The 18,696-nt window shown below is 51.0% G+C and overlaps 1 protein-coding gene across 11 annotated transcripts in view; it reads left to right on the top strand.

The window, feature by feature from the left end:
- PCSK6 (proprotein convertase subtilisin/kexin type 6) overlaps window positions 1–18,696 on the top strand; it is a 213,189-nt gene that overhangs the window by 51,777 nt on the left and 142,716 nt on the right. For all 11 annotated transcript variants that reach the window (XM_055087867.1, XM_055087866.1, XM_055087865.1 and 8 more), the window contains one exon: window positions 8,422–8,526. In XM_055087867.1, coding sequence (XP_054943842.1) covers window positions 8,422–8,526 — 105 coding nt within the window. The remainder of the gene's footprint in view (window positions 1–8,421; window positions 8,527–18,696) is intronic.

Below are 18,696 nucleotides of genomic sequence, written 5' to 3'. Positions count from 1 at the left end.
AAAGTAGATGAGGTTCTCCTCCTCTGTTCCCGAGGCTCTGCAAAAAACACCAAGTCATCTTCTTTTCCTCCAGGAAGGCAGGGTGCGCCCCAGCTGGCAGCACCCACGGATCCCTCCTACCTCACACCTGCCCTGTATAAGCAGGGAGGTGATTTGAAGCTGGCTGTACTCACATTGACAGGAGGAAACAGGACAAGAGAGGCTCTTCCTATAAACACCCCCAGCCCAGGCCTCTCCCCCATCACACTTGGCTTTTGCCCCTTCCTTGCTGGGCTCTGCAAGCTGTTTACACTCCTCCCCACCTGTGGTCACTGAGATGCTTCCTCTCCACAGCTGGCCACTTGGAGGGAGTGCAGAGCCCTGCACCGCCGGCCTCGCTCAGCCCCGTGTCCCTGCGACTGGACGTCAGAGGGGCCGGCTCGGGCCTCGCCCAGGCCACACAGATGATGGGTGGTCGGCCTACCTCCATAGCCTCAGGACTGTCCTGGGAGGGGGCTAGAGAAAGCCGAAAGGCAAAACAGCTGGGAGGCCTGGGATCTTGGTCACAGCCGACTGGACAACCCTATGTAGGTGGACAGGGGAAGACATGTGTCCTTCCAGTGTCACTCAAGGTCTGTTCATTTCACCAAACATTTCTTGAGCTCCTGCTGTGCACCACACGCTGCCAGGGCCTGAGGATTATACAGATGACAGTTTCTGCCTTTGAGGATCTTAGCGTGGAGGGAGGGAGGGAGGGAGGATAGGCTGTGATGGGTACATGTAGGCAGACCTGGGCCTGGGAGGTCCATGAGGGCTTCCTGGAGGCAGTGACAGCTGAGGTGATGGTTCAAATCAGAGTGGGAGGTGGACTTGTTGGTGTGAGGTGTCCAGCATGCGCAGGCTCGGGGGTGTGAAAGAGCATGCGAGGGTTCCTCAAACACAGCAGCATCGCTGGAGAACAGAAGGTGAGGCAGGTGAGGCCAGGCCTATGCCGGGGAGCTGGCCTGGCCTGGTTGTGGAAACATTCGTGTGCCCCGTGAAGGGCTCGGGCTTCATGATCCTAGAGGGGGCAGAGCTGGCATGGCAGTGGCAGTGTGATGGAGACTAGGAGGCCAGCAGTGCCCTGCCCCAGTCCAGGCAGGGAGGTGGTGCTGCCTGCACTGGAGCGGGGTCAGTGGGGAGCAGCCAGGCTCGAGAACCATTCAAGAGGTCGCTTTCAGAGGATTTGATGACTGGATGCACGTGGAGAATGGTGGTGCCTTCACCAAGATGAGGGATTCCTCGGGAGGAGGAACAGATCTGTGTGGAGGTGAGGGCAGCAAGATGGTGTTGATCTAAGGATGGATGCTCTGGTTGTGGCTGGGGTCGTCTCACCCCAGGTGGTCTGCCGAGAACAGGGAGGACTCAGCCTTTCCAGCACAGCGTGCTCAGGGCCCCAGGCAGGACCAGTGGGGAAGTGCCAGGCAGGAAGGGGAGGAGGGTAGGGGCCTTCTCCTGGAAAGGGCTGTCCTCGGGATTTGACACGATCCTCGGCTGCATCTCAGTGTCTCCTGGGGATGGGTTTCAGAATCCACATGCCCAGTGGTGTTCCAGACCTCTGGAACCAGAACCTCCATCTGGGGGCAGGTCTGGCCCACAGTAGGTTTGCTCCAAGACTCAGATGCAGAGGTTCTGAATTAGGGTGACCTGCAGTGGCCCTGGAGGTCCACTCGGATGTGAGGGCTGTGGGAAAACCAAAGACTTGCCTGGTTACATCTCAGGGCCATTTATGTGTGAATCTTGCATAAACACACACAACTATATACACACAAACATAAATATACACACAAATCTGAAAACACAACATACGTGTATATATACACACACACACATCTGTGTGCACACACATGCAGTCATACATCTATATACATACTTACATACATAAACACACAGACACGCATTTCCATGCCCATCCATCCACACACACACTCACACACAGACACAGTGCAACAGATGTGCGCGTGGACCGTAATAGTGTCTCTCCTGATTCCTGCACTGGAAGGAAGAAACGTGAGCCCCGTGAGGCACTGGGCTGTGTGTGACTGAACTGGTGCCAGGGACCAGACTGAGATGAGTGGGATCCCCATGGCAGCGATGCTGCAGGTGTGTCGAGAGGCAGAGGGGCGATGGTTAAGGGTGTGAACTCTGATTCACCTCCTGTGCTGCGTGGGGGGGAGGGGGGTGGCTTGAGCAAGTCACTTAACCACTCTGTTAAGTGGTGCCTCTGTTTCCCCGTCTGCAAGATGAGGGTGCTCCTGGCACCTACCTCGTAAGGTTGTTGCAAGAATCAAGTTAATGCATCTAAACTCTCGGCTTGCGGCCTGGGTGCTGTTCTTGTTATGAACCAGGAGCCCCCAGCAAAAGTCAGGATCCTTAGTGGCTGCGAAAAGGAGGAGGGGGACTTGCTGTTCCCTATAACTCTATACCCTGTTTACCGTCCAGATTTTGTACCGAGTGCATATATGACTAGGTTTTTTTTTTTAAGTGTCTAAAAGAGCAGAGGTCCCCAACCTTTCTGGCACCAGGGACCAGGTTCATGGAAGACAAGTTTTCCATGGATGGGGGCGGGGAGGGGGTTGGTTCAGGCCGTAATGCGAGCGATGGGGAGCAATGGGGAGCGATGGGGGGCGATGGGGGGCGGCAGAGGACGCTTCGCTCCCTCGCCTGCTGCTCACCTCCTGCTGTGCAGCCCGGCTCCTAACAGGCCTGGGGGTTGGGGACCCCTGTAACAGAGGAATCTGTTAGAGAGAAACCACATCCAGCTCTCCTCACTATGGGTTCTTTGATCTCATTTCTTCCAGTGTTCTGGCTGAGAACTCTTAGCAAGGTTTTTAATGATGTTCTAATGATGTTACCAGTTTTATCAACTAATGTGTATAATTACATATCAGTGTCGAGTGAAGAGATGGGAGCATCACAGACTCAGCGGATTGTTCATTTTCTGTGGTGGCAGGCTGAGAGAATGACTCTAATTAACCCATTTTGAAAATATGAAGGATACAAAAGAGAAAAAGCATTTATGGAAATTTTATGTCGTGACTAACACTCCCCTCCCACCCCCCTCACCCCCAAAAAACACAACAAAAAACACCTCGCAGACTGGAGATCAGATTCATTGAGGAAGAACAGATTGAGGTTCTGGGGGTTCAGCGCTGAGCAGGACTGGTAGGCAGCCTGGGAGGACGAGGAAGAGCTTCTATTCCATGCTCTGGAGGAGGAAGAGGAGGCTGCCAGGGCCCTCGGGCAGCAGGGTTCTGTTTCAGCCGCCGCCCCCGTGTTGACGGAGCAGGTAGCTTAGGCGCTGGCTGCGGAAGCGGTGCCCAGAGCATGGGCGTGGTGGCAGGGGAGCACAGCAAGGCCAGGTCAAGGGACAGCATCCAGGGTGGCCAGGGCTGCCGAGCCAGGACGAGCGCCTACTTCAATGTCAATGCAGATGCCAAGTAAAAATAAGAATGTTTTCTTTTTTCTTTTTTTTAACATCTTTATTGGAGTATAATTGCTTTACAATGGTGTGTTAGTTTAGAATGTTTTCTTTCTTAGGGGATTACCCTGAATTTAAGAGGTCTTTGTGCCAACTCCACCTTTTTGTCTATTCTTCTGCTTCCAACTCTTGTCAGTTTGACCCTGAAGCTGCACCAAAAGTGTAGCAATAGTCCTAAGCCCTAACTTGTGTATCTGTCATTCGGTGTAAGATGTCATCACCTGTTTGTCTGTGGGCACAATGGGGAGAGTTGGCTTAGGAATTGGGAGCCCCTGAGGGTAACGTTGGGCTTAACCCCCCGGGCCTCAGTCTTCCCATCTGTAAAATGGGGTCATCTCGTGGTTCCTCCCCCCACCCCTGTCTGTGAGGCCAGAGGACAGTCAGCTGTACCTCGTGTTTAACCAGGCCAGTGGCCACGTCCCCAGAGTGACCTGCCCTCCTGTCCTCTTATCTCACGGAGGCACCGGAGAGCTCAAGGGGCAGCTCCCAAGTGGGGAGTGCATAACTGGGGTTGACACGGCTGTGGTGGGGGAGGTGACAGGGTGGGCAAGGGGGATGGGGCAGGAAATGGCTATGTCGTAAATGCCATGTAATCCAAGCTGGGCTGTGTCCCACTTGCGGTCAGGGCACCCGCCTCTTGCTCTGCCATCCCATTTCTAACCTTCTCCCCGTCTCGGAAACCTCATATTCCTGACCCAGGCCTGATGCCGGGGGAGAACTGGGCAGAGGGCAGCGCAGCGTGAGTCAGACAGACAGGAGTGACCCGGGGGGCATCAGACAAGGATGGTGCTTGGAGAAAGGGCAGCTCAGTGACTAGGTAAGATGCTGAAGGTGCTGGCATTGCAGCTGCACTTGTGTTTTTAAGCAGAGCCCCTCGGTGTGTGGACTGGTGGTCCCCAGCCCTTAGAGAAACCATGTCCAACCTCAGAGGCTTTGGTGGACTTCCTAGACACACTCAGCAACAGATGCTAGAAATCGCAGGTTGGCAGACATTTTCTGTAAAGTCCACATGTGACGTGTTCTAGGCGTGGGGGCCAGAGGGTCTCTGTAGCCACCACTCAACTCTGGCATCACAGTATGAGAGCAGTTGTGGGCAGGAGGTAAGTGAACACTGGTGGCTGTGCCCCAGTAAAGCTTTATTTATACAAACAGGAGTTGTGTTTATGTCCAAAAGAATGGAACGCAGGGTCATAGACTGATACTTGCCTACCCGTGCTCAGAGCAGCATGATTCACAATAGTCAAAACGTAGAGGCAACCCAGGTGCCCATCAGTGGATGAACAGATAAATGACCTGTGACTTGTACACACAATGGAATATGATTCAGCCTGAAAAAGGAAGGAAATTCTGACACCTGCTACAGCATGGGTGAACCTCGAGGACATCATGTTAAGGGAAACAAGCCAGTCACAAAAGGGCAAATGGTCCTGCTGAGACAGCTAGAGTTGTCAAATTCACAGAAACAAAAAGCAGATGGTGGGTGCCCGGGGCTGGGAGAGGGGGAGGGGAAGTTCGTGTTTAACGAGGACAGAGTTTCAGTTTGGGAAGATGAAAAGATTCTGGAGGTGAAGGTGGTGACGGTTACATGACAGAGCGAATGTGCCCAGCGCCCCTGAACTATACACTTAAACATTGTTACAATCGTAAGTGTTATGTCTATTTTACCACAATTTTAAAACTTAATGTAAAAAAACAGAACATAGACCAGATTTGGCCCACGGGCCATCGTCTGCCCACCACTGCTCTGAATGAGTTAGTACTTGATAACCACACAGTGTAGCCACAGGCTTCGGGATATCATGGTCATCCAAGCTGCAGAGGGTGCCCAGGCCTCTCACAGTATCTGGATTCCCTTCTGAGCATCTGGGCCCTGTCTTCCTCCTTCCTGCCTTTTCCTACCCTTGCAATCATTCCAGCATCAGGCAGCCCTTTCTGTCCCATGCCCTGTCAGGCCTATGTTTGCCTGACATTCAAATCTTTGGTTTCAAGGAAGGAAGGTGTCTCTCCCCATGCTCTCACCCCGGCTTCTGGATGGAGGTGCACAGAATCTCAGGGGGATCTGGAGGGCTGCTTCCAGATTCCCGAATAGCCAGTGACCCAACTCCCTCCCCTTTTTTCCTGAGTCACCTTCCAGCTTTTCCTGCGGCTGGGGTTGTCAGGGCAGGAGGGGGGCCTTGGCTGGCGTCCCCTTCTCTCCTGCACCTAACCCTAACCCAGACCCTCACCCTCCCCAGATCCTAACCCTAACCTAACCCTAACCCAGACCCTAACCCTCCCCAGATCCTAACCAGACCCTCACCCTCCCCAGATCCTAACCCTAACCTAACCCTAACCCAGACCCTAACCCTCCCCAGATCCTAACCCTAACCCAGACCCTAACCCTCCCCAGATCCTAACCCTAACCCAGACCCTCAGCCTCCATGCTGGGCTGGATATAAGTTTCCAAAGAGATGTGGCATTGGCCATTGCTGCCCTCAGGGGCAATTGGCCAGGTCAGGACTGTGAGAACCATCTGTTCTTCCCTTGAATTACTCAAAGAGAATGACTCCCGTCAGCTCAGACCCTCTGAGCCATTGCTCAGGATGTGGCTGGATAGGGGCAGAGGCAGGGGCCTGGATGGCCTTGGGCCTGGCCTTTGAAGAGAGGCTTGGCTGCTCTGAGGCCAGGTGCTGCCCTGAATGGCTTCCAGGGCTACCCTGACATGGGTCTTCTTAGGGTCAGCAGCTCTTCAATTAATCCATCCCCTTGCCAGCAAATTTGATTCAACTCTTAGTTTCTCCATGTCCCTGAGTGGAAATTGACTTGAATGCCTGGAGTTAAAAAGACCAAAAGTTGTGAAACATCTCCCAGGGAAGGTAGCAGCTTATAAGCAAACATGCTGATTAAACATTGCTGTAAGTTAAGACTCTATTATTGCTAAATAACAGCTCTGGCTTGTTCTAGGAGGAGCCCTTTGACATACATAACAATTAACTTTGTTGAAGAAGTGAGCAGTTAACTTAGGAGGAAAAAAAGTGCTTTTGTGCAAAATAGGACAGAAATAATGAGGTTTATGATGGTAGAACAGTGTCTTGAGGTAGAAAATGAACTGAGAATAATTGCACAAAACTAAGTATAGAGCACTTACTACCTGCTGGGCACTCAGCTAGCTCTTTATATATATAAAGAGCTGTACCTGACTCTGTACATAAATATAGAGAGAGAGTCTTGGAGCAACCCTTAAAAGTAGTAGTTAGTTTTCTCACAAGGAAACTAAGACTCATGGAGGGTCTGAAGCCCAGGTCACCCAGCAGGAATGGTTGAGTTGAGGTGTGTCCTAGACCCAGTGAAGGATTGAAGGAGCCTTGGAGAAGAGCCAGAGAGAGAATCCCAGCTCTCAATATGGCCAGGATTTCTCGAACACCCACTGGGTTCAAGGCAATAAACTAGGCACTATACAGATGATACCTGCTTACCCTCATGATGATTACGGTATTCACTGTTTTGTGCTTGTAAGCGACAGAAACACCCTGGAGCAAGCTTAAGTGAACAAGGATGTTCTTTATTTCAAGGACAAGTGGGTGTCTCTAGAAACTCAAGAACAGGATGCATCCAGACTGCCAGGCTTTCTGGCAATGAGGGCTGAAGGGTATAGTAAAGTGGGCTCTCTCTGTAGATACTTGCTTGATCTTCTTGTGGAAAGATGTGGAAATGGCCACTCAGAATCTCCACATCCCTCCAGGTCTCTGCCTGGGCTGGTCCACTCTGCTGGAGACATCTTGTAGCAGATACAATGTCTGTGAGTAGAAGGTCTTGGTGAATTGGGTGGACATTAGTCCTACTTAAACAACTGCATGGAGTAAGTAGTTTTATTCCCATTTTACACGTGAGGAGTTGAGATTTGCAGGAGGTGAATCTTGCCTGAGATCACACGATCATTGGCGGTGAAGGGAGTAGGCAGGGCTTGGATTAGGTCTATCTGACTGGAAACCTAGGCTCATCATCATGACATCTAACTGCGCTAGAGGACAATTCACCCTAAATTCACTCTTTAATTAGACACTGGAAAAGAAACTAGGATGGTTTAGCCTGAGAAGGGCAGCGTGAGAGTCTATATAGTATTTGGTCAGAAAGCTCTGCTCTTCAGTTAGAAAGCTCTGCTGTCAAGGATGGTGACCAGCCAGCTGTTTTCAACAACCAGTGGAAGTTAGAATGAGAAGCAGGTCTTCTGAGAACAGTGTCCTGATGCTCCAGGGTCGTGAGACACGAGAGCAAGTCGGTGCTGCGGGGAGTGGCCAGCGGGAGCAGCCCATCGGAGGGCCACATTCACCGCTCCTCTACGTCCCCTCCAGGCCTCAGGCTGAAATCTGTCCTGACAAACCACTGCTGGCAGAAAACTGGGACACCCTGGGGGCTTGGATGTTCTCAGCTGACCTTTCTGCAATCCCCAAGCAGATGAGGCCGAGTGTTTGCCTTGGCTTCCTTGTTGCACTTGAGAGTGAATGTTCATTCTTAGATATTTCAGTTTACCCGTGGGGTGGAAAGGATGGAGTTTGTTTATAAATGAATATTTTGGTGTAGACCTGACTTGACACTAACTTAGCTACTTCAGGGATGCTTGACCCTAAATGAACATTAATTCATTGGAAAAACTTGGCCAAGATAATACAAACTTTAAATGATATGACCTCATCTCAAGATTTGGAGAGTGTGTGCTTCATTGGAAAATACTACCTAGTGTTGTTTATCCAAAAGGAGTCTCTGAATCGACCTTCATGTTCACAGACGCTGAGTCTGCCAGAGACTTGAGTGGGGAAGTGTAACGAAGGGTATGTTTCCTTTGGGAGCAGGACGAGCCTCTCAGAGGAAGGGGGAGATGTTTGTGGGATGCAGGATTTTGTAAGACTGTATTGACTGGTGATATCCTGCTTCTTGTTTTGCAGATCGGAAACCTGGAAGATTACTACCACTTTTATCATAGCAAAACCTTTAAAAGATCAGCCTTGAGTAGCAGAGGCCCTCACACCTTCCTCAGGATGGACCCCCAGGTACAAATCTCTGCTCCCTGTGCAGGATGCTTTTTTAGGGCCTAGGGTGTTGTTTTCTTATTGTTTGGGTCTGTGGTTCTGAAAATGCCTGAGTCTGGATTTTAATGGGATTCTAGATAGCCTTTAGTTATCCATATCCACTTTGAATAAAACAAGACAGATGTGCAGCTACCTATCAGACCATCTAAAGGCTCCAAATATTTGGGTTCCTTGGGAGACTTGGGAATTTAAATTCTTGACTTCAGTTTGAAGTAACAATCAAATGACTATAGATCTAATATTTTAAATCTTTAAAAATCAACAAAATACACAGTAGTCAGAGGAGATAAATATGTGAATCATACCCATAAAGGCTATGCAATTCAAGCTAGCATTTTAATAATGAAATTAGAATTTGGACAAGTGGATGTTTTTGTGATTGTCATAACACATATCTTAATGGTTACTGTGAACTTAAAAACCTGGGCAGTAAATATAACTCTTTTTTCCTTAAAAATTCCTGTGATCTCTGCGATGAAAACAAATGTAATTTGAAAAGAGGCTGACATTTTTAGTATAGTTCGTATTTATTGGGTGGTTAATTATACTTTCTTTCTGCATAGATTTTAGATTAATATTTGACAAATATCAATCAACAGATACTTGGTAAGATTTAAAATGTCAGATGGTCAAGTGAGCCTTGGATGACTTCATTCATTCACCAGGTGATTTTGGAATACCTGCTGCGTGTCACGCTTTGTCCACGGCAGGGCTGTCAGCGTGGATGGTGGGGCTGACAGTCTGTAGAAGAATATGTGATATGTCACAGGGCATTGAGTGCTCTGAGGGACAGTGAAGTTCAAGTGAGAAGCAGTAGCAGCCCCAACAAAGAAATGAGGCCATTGGTAAATTGTAGTTTTAGAACATGGAAATCACCTTCTCTTAAAAGCAATGTGTGAAGTGTTCACTTGGGCTCCCAAGCTGGCACGTGGCACTCCTTCAGTGATCCCCAGAGAACGTGGATAATAAAGTTTCCTTGGGGAAATTGGCCTTGGTGTTGTCCCAAGCCACCCCACTGATAATCGTGGATACTTTTGTGTTGGCGGAGCTGGGGGTAGTGGGAGAGATGGTGTATCCCTGAGAACTGCACCTAAAACATTTCTCCAGGACATGACCTTGTGGTGGTCTGGTTTCAAGAACATGAGGAAGTGGTCCCTGTGAAACTAATTCGTGCAGTTGGGCTCTGACAAGGTAGACATGTAGAGTATGGTTCTGAGTTCATTTTATAGGTGGGTAGAAGGATGGATGGATGGAAGTGTGGGTGGGTGGACAGACTGAAGGAGATAGATAGCAAGTATTGTGCTAATCCCATTCTTCCTTCATAGCAGGGGAAGGAATTTAATGTTTTTGTTTTGTTTGTTTGTTTTTTAAATTATTTATTTATTTATGCATGCATGGATGCATGCTGCATCAGGTCTTAGTTGCGGCATGCTGGATCTTTTAGTTGCAGCATATGGACTTCTTATTTGCAGCATGTGACTCTTACTTGCGGCATGCAAACTCTTAGTTTCGGCATGCATGCAGGATCTAGTTCCCTGACCAGGGATCGAACCCGGGGCCCCTGCATTGGGAGCGCGGAGTCTTACCCACCGGACCACCAGGGAAGTCCCAGGAATTTAATATTTATGAAGGGATTAGTATGGGCTCAGGCACCTTACATGCATCCTCCCACCTGACCGTTTGGGGCTCTGTTTATACTCGTGTGTGTTCATGCCATGGAGCTTGAGGGAACGCTTTTCAAAGGGGCTGGTGTATTTTTTTTTCTCTCAGAAGCAAAACCAGGTGGTAGTAGCTCATTCCCACAGGATGGGGCCACTGAAGAAGGGCGAGCAGACCCAAATCACCGTAGAGCTGAGTGCAGAGTGCCCAGCCCTGTCACCAAAGACATGTGGGTTCTATGCGGCTGCAGGGTTGGGGGAGGTGGGGTGGGGGGCTGAGGTTCGAAGTGGCCAGTCACCTGTCAGAGTGCGGAGACTTTTCTAAGCTAGAAAGGGAGTTGCTGCAGTGCCCTCCACAATTTCTCTTAAGCAAGCAGTGATCTGTCTTGAGGACGGCATACTTGTTCTCTGTCCGAAGTCTTTGGAGTTATTGTTCCCACAGAGGGAGTCACAGCGAGGGGCGCTCTGTTTGCATGGGGGAGCCCCTGCCCCCCTCAGCCCCGTAGAGATGTGCAATGAGAAGAGGATGGGACAGTGGGTTTCTTAGTCCCCTTTGTGTCACTGACCAAAGTTTTTAGCCTCCTTAATCAAAAGAAATTGATAAAAGGCCAGACAAGAAATTCAGGCAAGGCTTTATTGGGGCCTCACTGCAGCAGAGGGGAGCGGGAAGAAACAACAGGTGCCCTTGCTAGCTCCCTGATGGGGGCTGAGCCTGTTCCTTATATGGGGTGAGGGTAGGGGGTGTGTCCAGAATTCGGGCCAGAGGGGTGGCTTAGGTGGTGGTGAGTGCAGGGGGCATGCGCAGTACCCTGCTTTTGCTCCTGACCCCCTGCTTTTGCTCCCCGCTCTTCAGAAGTGGCAGTTGGGTTTTTGGTCTTTTTGTATCTTGCTGTCCATAAATTGCCCCAACTGTGCATGCATGCAGTTATTTTTTTAGTCCCTTATAGTTTCTTTGTATTTTGTTGCTTGAGGAGACGTTTGTCCAGGTGCAAGCACTGCAGCAAAGGGTCCCAGGTCCCAGCCTGTCTCATTGCCTGAGGGATTTTGGAGAATGAAGCTGTTTCTCAATTGTTAGAACTATTTCTATTAGTTAGATGTAATCTGTGTTTTCGGGGGCCCCCACTCTTTTTTAGTGACTAAATTTTAAAACTCTTAAAGGTATTCAACTCAACTCCTCCATCCTTCCTTCCAAAAATATTAATTATGCACCTGCTGGGTGTGAGGCCCTGTGCCCCAGGGGATGCAGAGATGCCCGCCCAGTGGTTCTCCGCTCTGTCAACACCAGCGGAGCAGGACACTGCAGCCCGAGCGTCAGACGTCAGACGGCAGGAGGCTGAGGAGAATTCCGGGCGGGCCCCAGCCAGCCTCCTCCAAGGCATCTGAGATGATGGGCTTGGGCATTGTGGGTGGGTTCAAAGTACTGCATTCAGTCTGGGTCTGAGGGCAGGGTATTCCGGTCATCAGCTGTGTCCTTAAAGGAAAGAGAAGGAAGGAGAGACTTCCAAAGGCTATGGCAGTTAAGTTTTTCAAATAAAAATCCCTTTTGTACAGAGCTTCTTAATAAGCTCCTGGCAGGGCCCCTATCAGACCATCCTGCCAATAAAGAGGAAAGAGAGAAAAGGTAAACAGCCCTCACATTCCAGCACCGCCTTCGACTCCCACGTGATTGGCTGATTGTTTCCTACAGTTCTAATTAAATGCTTAGCCCCAGGGAACGTGCATAGACATCCGAACCCAATTCCGAATACAAATTCAGAATTGTAACTGAAATGCCTCTGTTTAAATCAGTCTAATTTTAATGCAAACCAAATCAATTAGCTGTCACTCTAATATTTACTGTACCTAGTCATTCCAGTGAAATATTGGGTAAGATTAGCTATTTTACAAAAGTGTTTAGTGTTACCTTGTCCTGCAGCACCAGGACATTTTCCCACATTAGCAAAGCATTTTTGTGTCACCTTCTCGATTGGAGAGTTGTGTAATTAATATGATTGAGAAAGGAAAAAGATGATTTAATATTATTCAGAGTCATTGGAATGCAGTTGCCATCGTGTTTGAATGACCAAACTGGAGATGAATGTTATAGGGCTTAGGATAAAGCTCAATCGAATGCAGATGGTATTTTATTTTAATTAGCTCCAGTCCCTATTGTATAAAATTGCTTTGATAAGTGATGGAATTTACAACCCACCCCTACTTCGCATGAAAGCTGATAGAGTGTACATTTGTTGAACAAAACGGAAACAACACACGAGCGGGAGGGAAGATTTAAGACTTCAGCCACACGTGCACACACATTTATTAAGCATCTCTTTGCTCCGATCTCGTACCAGCATCCTGCGGTTGTTTTCCTTCCATTCTTAATCACCTTTACTTGATGTTTTTAACCACCTTTGGAAAGGGCCATTTTGCTCGAAGGGGTTTGTGGACCAGCCCTCTCCTTGGGAGAACAGCCCAACTGTTCTCAGGGTGCAGTATCAGTCACTGGGTTTTTCCAAGGGCTGTCATTTAAGCCAACTGAGGGCATTTGTTTTTAACTTGTTCTTTTGCCAAAAGTCGGGAGAAGGGTGGATGTTACTGAAGCACCAGCCAATAGCTGTAAGGGCTCCCAAATTTTTAAAAAATTACTTGTTCTGATTACGTTCCAAGCTGGCTTATAGTTCGACATTGCTGCTGCATCTTCCAACCCTTACATTTTAGAATGATGACTCTGGTTCAGCCCTTCCCTTGCGTGCTCAGCCAGATGGATGACGGAAATGGGAGGATAAAGATGTTATTGGGGGGCCCTCGGTGTCTCCTTCTGGGGTGGTGGGAGGCTTCGGGTTGATGCTTTGTTTCAGTCCTTAAAGGCTCAGGAGCTGGAAAATGATTTCCAGGGCCGGAGTGGGCATTCTGTTTTGTAGGACGGGACTTTGCCCCAGAGTCTAATCAGAGCTCAGTTTTTTTTTTTTCCAGCAGTGATGCAACGTTTAAGCAGATCTTTCCATTAACCACAGAGGGAATTTTATCTGACAGTTTTGTGTGCTAGAGCCATTTGGAGTGCAAACAAACAAAAAGTTCCTGGCAAATAGCAGCACATAGACAGGAAGTGACCACATTGATCTGGGGGTTGATGAACTGCGAGATGGGCTGGGGGGAGGGTGGGCTGCCACACGGGGCCCAACAGGTTCACCCGCGTGGGTACAGCAGGGCTTCAGCTGTCTCTTCACCTTTCAGCACAACCCTGCTGGGTCTAGTGAACTGGACGCTACCAGCTGGTAAGCAGTTAGAATTTTCAAATAGGCTTTAAAAGATGGTGCTTTATGATTTCACCGGCAGGCTTGACGCTTCCACTTAGATGCCTCCAAGATGTCTCAAAGTCACCGCATCCCAAAGCCGAGTGACCGTCCCTGACTGCACCTCTGTCTCACAGAGAAGCCACCCCCTCCCCCATGCCCGTTCCCCCACCCTCCGTCCACCACCCATGCAGCCCGTGCCCCAGGCCTGTCCTCTGGCACCTGGATGTTGCACGGCCCCTCTCACTGGCCAGCTGTGGGCATCCTTGCCCAACACCAGTCTGCTCTCCGCTGTCCCGAGGGAGCCTATGAAACACGCCTGTCATGGTGCCACCGCCCCTGGGAATGTCCTGCCCAGGTCCCCCTTGGTCTGGCCTCCCTGTGGCCCCTGGACCCCCGCCACGCTGGCCTTTAAGATCCTCATCGGATGACATTTGCCCTTTCCCCCTGCGCAGCCTTTGCACATACTGCCTACCCCTGTGTCTCTCTCTGGTCTCGGCCTGTGCATCCCCGCCACCGGAAGCTGGCTCAGCGGCTGCTCCTAGCGGTTGGATGTCAGCGCTCTGGGTCTGCGAGGTCCCCTCAGCATCTGCCTGCCCCAGGGACTCCAGGAGCGGAGGGGTCGTGGCTGTTCAGATCTTGTCCCAGCACGGAAGTGACAGGGCCAGAGTGTGTCTGGCCGTGTTCGCAGCTGCCCGCTGCTGCAGAGGATGCACCATCTTAAAGGGTTTAGTGGTCACGTGGGCGTCCCCCTCCTTGAGGTTCCCAGCACCGTGAGGGCGGTAAGGAGCCCATCCATCGGCTCTCGGGCCCCCACTTTGTTCCTGTAACGTCTGCTTCCTGACCGCCTTGGAGACAGCGCCAGGACCGCAGGCCCAGGTGGGAGCGTGGAGGGGTTTCACTTGCTGGGGATCCAGTAATGACAGGGACCAGGGACACGGCTGGTGGGAGCTGCAGGTGGTTCCAGGAGGCCTGGAGCGCGAGGCCAGGCAGGAGCTGCAAGAGGCAGGGGGATGGGGGGCGGGGGAGCTCAGGGTGAGATGCACACAGCCCGTCTTGTGCCGGGGGGTGTCCCGTTCTCCAGGGCCAGGGCCGCCCTCACCTGCTTTCACTCCAGGTCCTGCAGGCTGCCCAGTAAATAGCAGACAGACCCTTAGTCAGTGTTTATTGAAACAGATCTCAGTTTTCAGGGAGTAGGTTCTCGTAGCAAGTTGTGTCTGTTACCATTTGCTCATCAACTTCTTTTTACCTAAAGGACTTTAGAAGTATCTTGTGGCCTTGGTTAAATTGTGACAAAAACCCTGAAGAGGGCTTGAATTCATCAGGCTGCAGAACGACCGACATGGGGCCAGCAGGCAGTGTGCTGACCAGCGTCTGGTGGGGAGCAGGGCTCTTTCGGCCACCTGTCAGTCCTGTGTGGGTGGAGGCAGGTGATCCTCAGGGGGACGGGGTGCTTCCCATCAGAGCCCTGATTTCCCGAAGTCCGTTCATGTTTCCCAGTATTAGCAGGAGGAGTGGTGTGCCGGCTCTCACCAGCAGTAAGTGGTCACCTTTTGGCCCGTGTAGTTCAGCTTGGATGGAACGAATTCGAGAAGTGGCCTGTTGAGGAAGGGGGGACAGGCCTGGGTCCCCGCTTGCCTCTGTGATGTGGGAGAAGGAGGGGGAGGTCTTCTAGGCTGAGTTAGAACAGCTTTTAGATTTTTGATTCGTCTTCCTTCTTCTCTGCCTCTTCTACTGCCCTGGCTCATGGATTTCCATAGCAACCCGGCATCTCCTCCCCACCCCAGGTGGTACCCTCAGGAGGGCTCGAGCGTCTCCCAGAGACATGATCTAACAAGGCTGTTTAACTATCACTCACTTGTGGGGCTGGTGCCCTGTGCCCCAGGAAGATAAGCGTGGGAGTGTCAATCCTTGTATGGAGTCGGACCCCAATCCACTTGCCACCTCCACGAGCCCGGCTGAGTCCCATGCTTCTTAACCATGTCGGAGTCACAGGCCCCTCTGCAAAGCTGATGGAAGTTGTGGACATTCTCTCTCTCCAGAGGAGAAAAGAAGTCATGTGCTCATGTCCACGCTGCTCTGCATACAGCTTCTGGGGGTTCCTAGGACGTAAGCCTGCCCTTCCATCCTCTAGGATCTCTGGGCCCCAGGCGGGAAGTCCCCAGCTTGGCTACCACTCAGCTCCTACGTGCCTGAACCATTGCCTGTCCTGAGAGAAGGACCACCTTGCAAACTGTAAGGTGATGAGCACTTGTCAGGGAGGATTATATTCCTTCCTTTGAATCCTCACTTGGCAAGTTAACTTCTCACTGCTCTTCAGCTGGTGGAAAGTTGACCCAACACGTGTCGGGACAGGTGTTGAGAGCAGTCGGTGTTGACGGGACTTGAGATGTAAGGGTCCAGGCTGCTGAGTGCAGGGGTCACAGAAATGGGCTGGTTCGGCCCCTCCCTCAGCTGGAGGCTGAGGCACAGAGGACGGGGTCAGAGGTTAACCTTCCCCCATGCTCCTGCTGCACTGTTCTCTCCTGGAAGAGGCCTGAGGATCTGGGGGCCCCTGGACACTTGGGGATCTGGCCTCTGACATCTTCCAAGGATTTGCCCTGATCTGCAGGCATGGCTGGCTCTGTCACCGCAAACGGTGGAGGGAATCCCTGTCCTTCCACAGTGACAGAATGAAATGTCCCTCCCTTTGATGAAGATAAGGGAAAAAGAAAAGGGAAAGCTGGCCAGAGCTGTCTCCCTTGCCCTGGACACAGCTGTGCATGAACACAAACCCTAAATAGAACTCACTGCTCTTCCCCTCGCACCGGTGGAGATCTGGAGGGTATGGGGACGAGGGTCTCGGAGAACAGCCTTTGTTGCCTTAGCTCCCTCTCAGAGCAAAGCCCCTGGAGCCCCTACTCGGACCTACCAGCTCCTAAAGATGCCCTGGGGCTTCCCGAGCCTGGCAGAGGCGTTAGAGGTCGAGGACTTTAAGGCAAAGCGTAGGCGTGTGGTGGCTTTGGGTGGAACGCAGGGGTCATTCATGCTCTCTCTTGGTGACATTGGCTCGTAGGAGGAAACTTGAAAATAACGTGACAGCAACCCCCTTTTGCACTTGTTGAACCCAGGACTGATGTGCCAGCCTGCCTTCTGTTCTGGCAGTGTGCCCGTGGCCCCGGGAAGAGGATGAGGCTGGGGCTGCCCAAGGCACGCCTGCCTAGAGGATGCTCGGACAGCTGTACAACCGGCAGCGCTGATTGGGATCCTGCTCGTTTACATGACTTCTTTCTAAGCATCTTTTTTTTTTTTAAACATAAAGTTTTTTAAGGGAATAGTTTTTTAACATTCTTTTTTAAAAAAAATATTTATTTATTTATTTGGTTACACCGGGTCTTAGTTGCGGCAAGTGGGCTCCTTAGTTGAGGCTCCAGGGCTCCTTAGTTGTGGCGTGCAAACTCTTAGTTACAGCATGCAAATTGAATCCAGTTCCCTGGTCAGGGATTGAACCTGGGCCCCCTGCACTGGGAGCGCGGAATCTTATCCAACTGCACCACCAGGGAAGTCCCTGTAGCATCTTTTAAGTTTACCTCCTCTTATCTACAGAGCGACATTCAACAGATACTGAATTTTAATTTGACTTCTCAAGAAGAAAGCTGGAGGAAGCGTTGCCTCCAAAAGAAAGCGTTGCTCTTCACCTCATCATGAGAAGATGATAAAGTCTTCGCGACAAGAATGTTTAACGGGAAACATACAGAAAATGGATAAAAGGAAGAGGGACAGAGTGAAGTCCCACCTTCAAAATATGACTTTGAAGAAGTCAAGACACTTTATACAGGTTTATAGAGGTTTGCCCAGAAGAGAGACTCTGTGTTGAGCTGGGGTTGCAGGTGGCAAACCTTGCTCTTGTCCAAAATCACTGATCTTCCGCAAAAAGTCCACACAGATCACCTGGGGGTCATGAAGACCCAGTCGCACTGTCTACTCCAAAGTGTTTCTGAAAGTCTGACTGTGGTTATAACATATTTGATATCTGAAGTGTATTCATTTAACTTCATTCCTTCGTTCAGGGAGCATTTAGTGAACTCCTACTGTATACCATGCATCGCCTGGCACACAGAAGTATAGTGGTGAGTGAAACACAGCCCACGTGGTCCGCACAGGCCAGTGGGGAGCAGAGGGTAGTCACACCAACCCTGGACACATCCGATCACAGCTGCGGTCCGTGCCAGACAAGCCAGGTCAGGGAAGCCCTTCGCCCCTGGCAGAGACACACCTAACTTTGCAGCGTCAGCTTTCAGTTTGTCTTTTCAGGAAGATAGAGGACAGGACTTTAGTCCAGCAGATCTTTGCCGAGCAGGTCCCTGTTACAGGCAGGTGTTGGCTGAGAGCTGGAGAAACAAGCGTGACTGAGACGCATCCCTCCCTCTGGGGTAAAGTGGGCTTCTGAACAGTTGATGTCCATGTCCTGGGGTGGAGGCAGCGTCACCACGCACACACCTGTGGGGGCACAGGAGCCTGGGGGGCCACCCTGGCCTCCCTGGGTGTCAGGGAAAGATGCCAGGGTGGGGAGGGTTAAAGTGGAACACAAGTAAGTTGGCCCAGTGAAGGGGCACTGTGAGAGTCAGGCCTGCGGGCGGGGGGCTGCCGGGGGGGCGAGAGGCGTGGCTGGAGGGGGCCCTGGTTGGGGGTCAGACCGCATAGTGCATCGGTCATGGGGCAGGGACACCCCAATGGTCACGTGACCGTCCAGATGCCAGGGGATCTTTGCCATGGTGAAGCTTGGGGATGGGATCATGACCCCTTGAGGAGATGGAATGTGTGACACTCGTGTTGGAGAGGATCCCAGCTTTGTTCTGACTTGGGGGACAGGTGGGCTTTAGTGCTGATGAGTTAGGAGAATCAGGAGGGTGAGAGGGACCTGGGTAGAGGGGGCAGGACCCACTTTGGAGTAGCTTTAGTTTGAGAGAACGGCAGGGAGAGGTGTCCAGGGCCCTGAGATGTGCAGGGGAGAGCCGTTAGGGTGGGGGCTGCAGGCTTGTGTGGGTGAGGCTGCCAGCCAAAGCTGGCACTGCTGGGTACACCAGGACAGCCATTCTGTTCTGGTTTTCAGATACTTGGGGGACTTCCCTGGTGGTCCAGTGGCTAAGACTACATGTTCCCAATGCTGGGGGCCCAGGTTCGATCCCTGGCCAGGGAACTAGATCCCACATGCCGCA

The sequence above is a fragment of the Physeter macrocephalus genome, chromosome 11 (assembly GCF_002837175.3).
Source record: "Physeter macrocephalus isolate SW-GA chromosome 11, ASM283717v5, whole genome shotgun sequence".
Lineage (NCBI taxonomy): Eukaryota > Metazoa > Chordata > Mammalia > Artiodactyla > Physeteridae > Physeter > Physeter macrocephalus.
The sequence above is the reverse complement of the archived record's forward strand: the minus strand, read 5'-3'. Positions and strand labels throughout refer to the sequence as shown.